General features: G+C 38.1%; 1 protein-coding gene across 1 annotated transcript; it reads right to left on the minus strand.

Annotated features, from left to right (window-relative positions):
- LOC103718026 (11S globulin seed storage protein 2-like) lies at nt 1–3,528 on the minus strand. The gene is made up of 3 exons (XM_008806660.4): nt 3,285–3,528; nt 518–1,241; nt 1–408 (listed from the first exon to the last, which is right to left on the minus strand). Exons 1-3 carry the CDS (start codon nt 3,478–3,480, stop codon nt 282–284), a joined length of 1,047 nt encoding a protein of 348 aa, XP_008804882.2. The 5' UTR covers nt 3,481–3,528; the 3' UTR covers nt 1–281.
- Nucleotides 3,529–11,334: the final 7,806 nt, after the last annotated feature.

Here is an 11,334-nt window from a genome sequence, read left to right on the forward strand (position 1 = left end):
TTTGGAGAAGAAATTCTCTAATTTTTATTACCATAAGTTGGCAATACTCGTTTATACTATTAGCTAGGCGACTCTAGGAACAGAAAATATCTTCCATGGAGAATTGAACAGACTCACACTATTAAATAATTTCAGACTAAGAGAAATCTGAAATATTGACACTTAGACATCCTAAATACTTCGACAACATTAATTGTTACTCCAGAATATTCCTCACAGTCCAAGGAAGTGCATTATTTTTCAACAAGATATTCTTAGGTTATGGAGGTAAACACAATAACCTATATGCTCTCCTTTGGCGTCAGAAGCTTCACATGATCCGGAGTCACATTGAAAGCAGCTCCCAGGATCTGTGGAGATAGTGTGCTCAGAAGTGATGCCGCCCCTGTTAGCTGACGGAATATGGGCCTGAGACAAGAAGGGGAAAATATTAGAATAACTTGAGTCGAGCATAGATTTTTCATGGAGATTTTACATGACAAAAAGAATACTTACAGCGGAGTGAAAGAATACTTACTTCTTATCTGTGATGATTGAAAACCACTCCATCCCTTCACCACCTGCAATCATGGCTGCTGCGAAGAACTTTGGCACCAAAAACAAGCACCCTTCCTTCACCTCTGTATCTAAAACTCCTTTGCCATCAGTGCCTGAAATTTCAACATGTGCACTCCCTTTGATGATATATATCAGCTGAGCAGATCCTTCCAAAAAGAATCCCGGCATGCGAATGGCGTTGGGTTCCAGCTTCGTAAAATTGATCGAGAAGCTAACTTCTTCTAGCACAGCTAAATCAGCACTTCTCACTGCAACAGCATGGCCACCTTTCTCTATATTGGTGCCTAAGCGTGCATGTTCAGTATTTAGTACTATCCCTTCAGCATCAGTTTCAGAAGGCTTAATGCCATGCAGCCTTTCTTTAAGTTTGATAATTAATAGCCCAGGTTGGCTCTTGAGCAGCTTTCTGGCTTCTTCTTCCCCTACACCCCAGGCCTTCTTGAGGACTTCCATTGAAAAGCCAGTGAAGATGCCTACGCCTCCTGCCAAGAAGAAGTAGGCCATGTCTCCAGGGTGCACAGCTCTAGAAGTGTCACCCAAGAACACGACAGAGAAATCAGTATCCCCATCGTTGTACCACCATGAGAGATTTCCTGGTGGCAGGGTTATAACATCGCCTTTCTTCAGCAGCAATACCCTTTCTTTAGTATCTCCTGGCAATACTAATCCAACTAATCCTCTACCTGCAGGAGTGCTTAAGCGTTAATTAAAAGCTATACGAGGAACAGGATCAATTTGTGCCTCTTGGTTGAGATCTAGTTATGTTCATATGGGTCAATGTTCTTAGCAAAATTGGATAGTAGGATTCGACAAAGTCGATGTTGAGGATAACGTGTGAGGTTTAGCCCCTCATAAAATAGCGGGTGGTAGATAGATTCATATAGATGATTGCTTAAGCTTTAAGTTAAATTGGGTTTCTGCTCGTAGATCAAGGCCGGTTGGGCTCAAACTTTCCTGTTTCGCCCAATAGTTGAAATGCTACGGGGGAGGAGAGACAAAAAAGAGTACGATTGACAGTAGCATTAAATTACTAAATCAAGAATTTAAAAAATTTTCTCAACAAAAGATTTTATTGAAACAGAACTTAAAATATTCATGAGTTTTATATTTCTAATTCAAGAACTTCATGGATTACAAATTAATAACCCTCTAGGGGGCGTTTGGTATAGGATGATCGTCCTAGGATCAAGGATGATGTGGGTGGAGGTGATTGAGATCACCGCGTTTGGTTGCACTACGGTGATCCTATGTGGCGGTGATCTTAAATCACCTCCACTCCTCAAATTATCCTCCAACTCGGTGATGGGATATCTATCCTTGAGGTCGGAAATCCAAGATCACCCCAGGACAGTGATCCTGGGTTGAAAGTTAAAGACAAAAATACCCCTCAAGTTAGCAGAAAAAATGATATATCAATATATCATCAATATATTATGTCAATGTTATAGATATAGTATGTTGATATTATATATTATATTAATGATATATATTATATTATAATATATTACTAATCATATTATTATCCTATTATTATTGAAGGATAATTTTAAATTCTAGTAGAAATATATTATTATATTTTATATTTATATAATGAAAATATTTAATATATTACTATATTACTCCTATTTACCTTATTTTTTTAATAAAATAATTATTAGCATTAAAAAAATCTATTATAAGTATAAATAAAAATATTAATTCTATAATGAAAAATAACATATTTTTATAAGATTAATAATTTATAGGAGTAATAAATATATTTTTATAGAATATATTAATAATTAATATATTGATAAATATATTAATATTTTATTATAATATATTTTCTATGATTAATAAATATATGATAAGGGCTACTAAAAGTAGAATATGTGATAAAATTATGGAATTATTATAGGAATTAGTATATTGACTTACATTTTTAATTCATGAGAATTAAAAATATATAAAAAAATCCATATAAGATATATCAAGGGTATTTGTGGTATTATATAGTCAGTGATCTTAGATCTCCGTGCCATACCAAATAAGTTATCCATGGATATTCGGAGATTTTTAATCACTGGACCATGGCCTACTAAACACATTGATCTTAGATTACCGAGGATCAAATCATCCCAGCATTCAGATCACCGGAGATCTTAGATCACTGTGGTGATCCTGTTGGGGTTACCAAACGCCCCCCTAAGCTGTTGGCCCCTATTTACAGGATGGTGGCAAATAATTTTCTTTAAAAAAAAATATGTTGTTGTTACTTTTGCTATGTTTATCTATTCGGCTTACTTTGTACCTATTTCTATATGAATTTTTTTTTGATATTTTTTTTTATACTAAGAGAGGCAAAAGCCATCCAAGATTATATTAAAAGAATTAGTAATTACAAAGAGGATGGGTTACAAAAAGTAGAGAGTCTGTCAATCCGAACTACATGTGTCAGGTGTAACCAAATAAACTCATGAGAAAACAAAGAAGATAGCCATTTGTTAACTGTGTATAAGCCAAAACAAAAACAAAAAGATTGGACTGTAAAATTTTCATTCAGTCTCATATTTCCTAATGAATAAATATGTTAACAACTGTAAAATTTTCCTTCAGTTTCAGATTTTCAGTTATGGAATTCTTTCTAAATCTCTGGCAAACTTCGTCACTTTTTCCCTGTCCATATGGCATAAGTTGTTCTTCCTACTAAAGATAAGGTTTTGAAAGGCCACGGGAGCTGACCATACCTTCAAGGACATAGCCGGATTTTGGTGAATCCGCACGGTGAGGGAGCGCAAAACCAAGTGGCTTCAAACCAAGGATGCCAGCTCCAACCTTTGAATCGATAAGTGCGGGTTGGTCTGCACCTGACCAAGCAGCATAAAATCCACCATCTGCCTCAGTGATCTTCTTGCTTGGCTTAGGAGACAAATCTAGAGCCATGGCTTCTTGGGTACTTTCAACTGGTCCTCGAGCCTCGGTTTTGATACATATATATATTATAAAGAATTATGCGATGCGATAAGAACAATGCATTAGCGGCATATATCATTGAGTCCCAGCTGTGTTTTGCGTCAGCGGCACCAGCCCGTACAAGTTTAGGTGATCACCTTTCTTGTCGGCAGGGCCATCCACTGAAGTTTGAAGTTAAAGTTTTCTTTTGACAGCCCATTTACGGAGAAATTACTTCCTTTTCTTTTTTTTTCTTTTTTTTTTTTTCTAATACGGATGGATCATACCTGACAAGTATGAATACACCTAATAAAGTCAAAAAATAGGATACCTCGGAGCGCCAAGGGCAACTCTCCATCACCAGTCCACAAGGTGCCTCCGGAGTGACAAGCTACATACGCAGCCACTCAATTCGCAGCACCATTGACTTCCCGGTAGATATGCTTGGTCTGAATGGCCCATCTATCCCTCATCATAGCTCAAATGTCACGGAGCAAGGGATGGTTACTACCGCCACCTCTTGGACCCCCGGATCCAATTGATAACGGTAGCTGAATCACCCTCCAGGATGATGGACCTGGCCTGTAACACGCACCGGGCATGGCGAAAGTCCGCGCAGGCTGCTCTCAGCTCTACACTCGGAACCGAAGTGTCAAATAACTAACTATCACCAGCAGCCACAACCTTGGCAGACGGGTCCCAAATAACAAAACCCGCGCCTCCCCTCGTGCCACCATTCAGGACTGACCCATCAAAGTTGACCTTGAGGAAGCTCGGAGGTGGGGGATTCCAGGTAAAAAAACACCGTACGGGATACTGCCGAAGCAGAATGGGAACCCCAGATGTCTCAAGCTATCAAGGTCCCTCCAACGAGGATGGTGTGACACAGCTCTGCCGCCTGAATGCGAGCACTCCGACCACAAGTCTCGGCGACATACGTCGTTTGCTGAAAGTATGAGCATTCCTGGCCAGCCAGATCTGGTAGACAGTGCAGCTCGCTCGAACCGCCTCCTAACGAAGCACCAGGGACTCCGAGCTCTAACGCATGGCCTGTAAAATCCACCAGATTATAGCAGAGCTCTCCTTCGTCGAGCACCACCGGCGAAGAAAGCCATTAGGCATGAGCAGATCTTTCTCTCTCCTCAGAGTTTCTTACTCTAAAGAGCCGTTCGAAACTTCCTTCAGTGCTTGCATTGCATGGACGTGTACAACTGCTCATTCCTAAAGACCCCTCGATGCATTTTTATAGAAACGAGTAATTGTGATTAGTGGAATGCACGGCTATGCAGTGCATGCAGTGGAGGGAATAATTTCTCCAACTCTTGTGGCTCACACACTTGAATTATTTGGAAGCATTAAGCTTCCTCAGAAGACCATAATATGGTTTATTAATTAGTCCATAAAGGGAGAAGTTAGAGGTGGGGGTCTTAGCTGAACCAAATTTGAAATTTGAACGCTACATGAATAGAAGATGGATTCTTCTATGTTTTGCTTAACTAAAACAAGGCTTGCTATTTTAGCTTTGCTCGGTACATGTGACACTACTCATCCATGGATATGTGTTAGTATCCAACATGAATCTAATTCGGGCAACTCTAGCTTGACTACGACATTTGTTTTTGAGGCAAAGATAAGGATAGCCTAAAAGAGTATCTCTTATGCTCGCCTTGTCCTAAGGGCTAATCAGATTCGGCTTGAAGGAAATTCGGTGACTATCATCTGGTGGATCCAGGGTCATGCCGGGGCTGGTGTCGAGCACCCTCTTTTATATAATATTTATGTTCTTTTGTGGAATTCTCTAGATGTTCGTGCTTCTCATGTATACTGAGAGGCGAATAGAGCGGTTGATTGGGTGACATCGTACGTCGGCGCCCACCACTCTGGCGGTTTACTATGAGATAATTTGGAGTCCTCACCTTTTCTACTTCGTTTTTTTCTCTTTTCTGATTTTGTTGGATGTATTTATTCTAAATTAGTATAAAAATAAAAATAAAAATAAAGCAGGGAAGAAATTATACTGCATGCCGACGATGGCAGCGGTCTTTTTGTGATGTCTCGAAGCAGTGCTACAGTTGGACGCAAGCATCTTCTTTATCCAGATATTTTTGTGTAATGCATCAACAGGTCATCATCCTTATATGTTTCGCACGCAATGATGCAACTAATAATAGCCAGGTTTGTATGAATCTTATCCATCAAGCATATATCTCGATATTTTGCTTGTGAGCCAGCTCTTAGTGCGCTCCAAAATTTATCATCTATCAATTTGCACAACTTTTAAAGCAAGAAGTGGACGATCCAGTAGTGGATTTGTGCGAAAGAAGACGAATTCTTTTTTCGCATGATTTTGCAGCCGTTCATCGACTTGATTCAAACAACATCTATATGCTAATTAGTTTCATGCCCGAGAGATACCAAATGATTTCTATAGATGGAACTTGGCCCATCAGTTAAGATATAGATATAGATAGTTGATGTGATTAAGACCCCGTAAGTTGAAAAGATATAAAATAATATACTCTGACAATATTTTGCCACCAAACCTTGACCACACGAAGTTAAGACAGATGAATCTGAAAAAAAAAGAGAGAGAGAGAGAGAGAGAGATTTAACTCCACCAACGCATGAAATAATTTTTTTTATATAAAATTGGATCATGTACCTTTTGCTCCTTGGCGAGAGATCCGAGTCGGAATTATATATGAATTTAGAGTTTTAAGAAAGAGAAATTTGTCCTAACCATTGAACTTCATGTAAATAGCCATTTTCCAGCTATCTATTGCCAAACCATTTAACAGGACATCAAGTCCAAGTTATAGATCATTGTTATTTGATACAACCAATTGAGTAGACAATATCCTTTAATGTCTCGGAACCTTATCCAAAAAGTCCAGCCGAAAGATATTATTTTTAGTTTTCTCGATCCTAGTACCTAAGGTATATCCAATATATAACCGATGTGAAACACACACTTGTATAGATCCTCATATACCTCCCATATTTAAGCTTTTTTTTTTGGTACAACAGCGGCTCATATACGATGGGTGTGAATGCGGCCAACAAAATCAGAAAAAATAAGATCATACACGGGCTTAGGCTCGGACACGTGGTGTCCTCACCAAACTAAGGATTAAAATCCAGTCACAAATACACAATCAACCTGTAGTCGGGTCTCAAAAGATATCATTCTATAATATTCCGTACTCCACGTAAGTTATGGCTAAATTCACTCTAACACTATTTATAGCAACTCAGGACTTTATGCAAAGAGCTAACTAAATGATATTATTTGAATTCTTTATTTGTATGAGTATCCAAGATATCTCCGGTACATAATCAGAACATGCATTCCCTCATGGATCCTTACATATCGTCAGTCAATCAGAGAGGCCGGATTACTTATTTGGGTTTAACCTGGATAGATTTTGCGGCGTGGGTTGGATTAGTTGCACTCACTTGAACCCATACTGTTCCATTGGGGTCGAATTGAGTCAGCGGTGTTCAATCTAGTGTCATTGGACAAGGCCCATGTGGAATAAGACATGGTAGCCTGACCGAAAGACCATTGTCAAAAGCCCGGGCATATTGACCAAATTTCAATAACGAAGAATTCTTTTTATTTATCTCGAGAATGAATGATGCCAAAACAAATATTTTTTTTGTGAATGAATAAAACGGACTGCTCTGATTTATATAGCCAACCATAACAGAGTAGAAACCTTAGTCGTTGATATCTTATTTTCATTATTTTTCCTTTTCTTTTGTTTAATGCATAGATTTGTAGTCCATCAACCTCTTTATTTAAGAAAATGAAGCTGTGGTGGCACTTTGTTATTGTCATTTTTTTTTCCATTGGAGGGCTGATCAATTCTGCTGCCTGATTTCCCTGTTTTTGATGTTTGTACATTTGCAGCTCTTTATCGTATCATTTCATAGCTAATGAAATGGTGATGATGGTTCCCATTACCATTTCTCCCAAATAATAATAATAATAAAGAATTGAAAAGCTCCTATTTTTTAAGGTTCTGTACCCATCCAACATTCTACTTGTCCATAAGGATTAGCATAGCTAATTAGGGTTTCATGTGTTAAGGAATCCAGATTTCATAAAAATAAACAGGAGAGAACCATAGACCCAAATTAATGGTCCCTTGGACCACATTGTATAAAAAAATCACAAATCCTTTGCCAACAACTGCAATAGGCAAACTAAGACACAACTTGTCATCATATGAACACCTAGGCTAAAAATAAGTTCAATTTATGTTTATAGCTTAGATCAAACGTTGCAGATAATATCATTTTCTTAATTTATTTTTCGTAGCAGAAATCCACAGTGGTCAGTATTTATAAAGTTCATTGTTGGTTTAGCATTGGCTTCTCTCGTAAAGTGTAAAAGTTAAGCCACAGATAACTCCTCTGTCCTGCTAGCTGCATTGGCTTAAAGTCCCAAATGCCATCGAAGTATCTAACGACATTTTCTTCTCTCTTTCCTCTCCACTTTTTCACTTTACAGTGAATCACACCGCATGCAAAAACAAAGTTCGTATTGCATCTAAATGGTTTTTCTTTCTGCTTGGTAATAAAAATTCTCAGAAATGTGTGGATGGAAATGACACCCGAAAAAGCACAAATGCTGGCAAATCTCTTTTCGTATCCCCCTTATCCCTCAAGATATCTAAATCCTAACATGATAATAGAAAGAAGTTGTTGTTTTATGGCTATATTAATTATATTAGCACTAGCTAGGAACAGGAGTGTTTGCAATGTGATTCCCCTGGACCATATAACCAAATGTAACACATAGATAGAGCTAAAACTTAGATTTGTGATTGGTTGTTTGGAAACAATTTGAGAAAGGTGTCTGAGTATCACTCCACAGAAAAGGATTGTAAAGTCCTTAATGCTTTGAAAAGACCTAATCAAGCTAGCATGCAATCATGTGAAATGCCAAATTTGTAATATAGTTAAGAGAGAGTTGAGGAAGGGAAAGAACAATTAGCATATATAGATGGGGAACTTAATATGCAGTCCTTTCTCTGACCGGGATTTAACATGCAGTCGCTTGACCATTATCAATTAATTTTGAGTCAAACACACACTTACACTTATAATACATATTTATACTAGTTCTTGCGCACAGCTATATTCTCCCTGCACAAGCATACATCTAATCTGTGTGTACACAATTATTTGTAATTATGTATATGTTAGAAATAAATGAGAACAACCACTCGGGACCAGGAATTAAAGAAACTTTAGAACTTGGGGTGTATGTTAAAGTCCTAACTAATGGGAACTAAAAGTTATAGTCTGGTCAATGGAGAGACTGGCTATCAATTTACTGTGTGTAGTATATGTATATAATTTGCATGGAGAGCTCATCAAAGGTCTCAAGCTTGCATGAGAATCTGAAGAGAAAAGCAAAACCAATCCAGAGGCCAGACTTTGTGCCCACAAGCAAAAGAGAGGAGGAGAGGCAAGGCAGCAATCTTTGCAGAAGAAATAAGGGGAGGCAAAGAGAGATGGCTCTGGCTCTGGTGGGTCTGCCACGGGCTATCAGGTTCCACGCCATCGGCAAGGAGCTCATGGACTACGTACAATACCTTAGAAGGAAGATCTATGGTCCCAAGATTGAGCTCGATATAATCTTCGAAGTAGACCACTGCAAATGTAAGCCATAGGAATTGGCTGGTTTAAGTAACGAAATGTTTATCAAACAATATTAATGATCTTTGTTTCGACTGTTCTTAGGTGAAAGACCATGTTTTATCTATCTAGATACCTTTCTCCTATATCATTCTTCCTTCGTTTTGAAAATGTTAACCTGGACCTGTGGCTCGGAAGTATACTGCAAAGTCCACAGGAAAAGACTGGCGAGTTATTTGTCAGAACCGCGCTATTGGTATGATTGTATGAGGAAAGCATTGGTTTATTTCATCATCACCACAATTGTTGCACAAAATGGAGACCAGGACAAGATCCCACTTAGGATTAGCCTGTGCAGACCTTCTCCTTGGATATATTAGTTTGGATATATTAGGCAACATATCAATCCAATCTGTACGCTTATCCATTGGCCATACCAAATACCACATTAGCTTCTCAGTTGTCACTGATCCCAACAATGAGGAATCTAAACTTATTGAAGCTAGAGTTCTGCACTGGGTGAAGCTTCAAGGGCATATTGGAAAAGGTTATATCATACGTGGGTTATGCAAGGAGTGCAGGGAAAGTCAGGACTTTCCTATCCTCAGTCCTTTCGTTGCTTTTTTTTTTAATCCATTAAAAAATGCATCGAAATATTCCTTTCTTCCTCTGGCTCTGGGTCTATTTCCTACATACATATGTTGCTTCAGTATTCTAATAAGACAAATGTATAGTTCCACCAAAAGAACACCAGGGTTTTATTCTATCATTACAGATGCTTTATTAGTAGACTGACTTGTTTACTAAGACCACGCATAATCTAAATAGAGGTCCATGTTTTTTTTTTGATATAAAAATAGATGGCCGTGCTGATTCTGCATTAAAGAAAAGATATCCCCTCATGGAGCCGAATGGTGTCGGTGGCTCGGTGCCTTTTTATTTTATTTTCAAAATGCGCACAGCCTGCAAGATTCTCCTTCTACTCTTCTTCAAATAATAACACTAAACTGACGGTTAGTTGTTTCTATATGCATTCAGACCAAGCAAACCTCGGATTTCATGCATTCTAATCAAACTTTATATCAACTTTATGCAAGTATCTAACATCTATTCTATTGAATGACTAGTTGCTGTGCTCGCAAATGAGGCCTTTTGGGATTCCTCATACGATCAAGTTTCTTTTTTATTCCAAGAGGCAGTTTAGATGGTTGGGCCTTGGTTGTTAAGAGTCCTAGATTTCATGATGTCAAACCCAAAAACTATATGCCAGAGTAGTCATTTAGGAAATACATGGAAAATAAAGTTCAGCCAAAAAAGTAAGCCTTTGATGCTAGAGCTACCTATCGAGAGACCAAAAATTCTAGCTGCCCAATCTTACCTGAATGGCCATGGCCAAAACTCCGGCCAGTTCTCCTCATAAAAGGGCCTGATATATAAGAATTGAAAGCATACATAAGATGTAGCACAACATAAGTAGTTACAGTTAATGTTAGTTTGTGCATAGGAATCAATATGTATTAATTGTCATAAGTACTTGGATCAATATATTTTGATGGACAACGCCCAAGGAACTATCACCAGTGAATCCAAGACCGTGTCACCAGATGTGTCTGTGGGATTATTGTCATGCTTAGATGAGGATAATAAAGATGATGCATGGATGCAGTTCTTCTCTGAATACACCTGGTACTTTAATGTATCAAGCAATGAGGTCACTGAAGACCCATCATGCATGGAGTTTGCTAATTGAGATGTTCTTCTTGCTCTACTATTTTATTTTTCGGTTGATATTGGGCGGAAAATAACATTTTTCAGTATAAACTTGATACGATAAGTCGTCAATTCTGTTAAGCATCCACCATTGGAGCTTGCATGAGTCATTAGAGCTTGTTGGTCCTGCTTGAGGACACTTGGGTGTATCTGTGGGAAATTGTTGTATATTGTAATTTGTAATTAATCAGCTTTATTTTGCACTTATTATTTCAATTTATCTTATGGGGTACAAAAATGTCATATCAATGTTGGATTATCTTTATAAAAAAAAAAGAGAGCGATTGAGAATTATCACAATTTTTGCTGCAGGTTAGCTGTCAATCGTAAATTATCCATCCTATTACTGAACTGAAACTCTTGATTGCGTCCATATGAGTCTCCGCCTCGGAGTATAGTCTGTCTCCATAGCTCTATAGCTACTTC

This window comes from Phoenix dactylifera, chromosome 17 (genome assembly GCF_009389715.1).
Source record: "Phoenix dactylifera cultivar Barhee BC4 chromosome 17, palm_55x_up_171113_PBpolish2nd_filt_p, whole genome shotgun sequence".
Taxonomy (NCBI): Eukaryota; Viridiplantae; Streptophyta; class Magnoliopsida; order Arecales; family Arecaceae; genus Phoenix; species Phoenix dactylifera.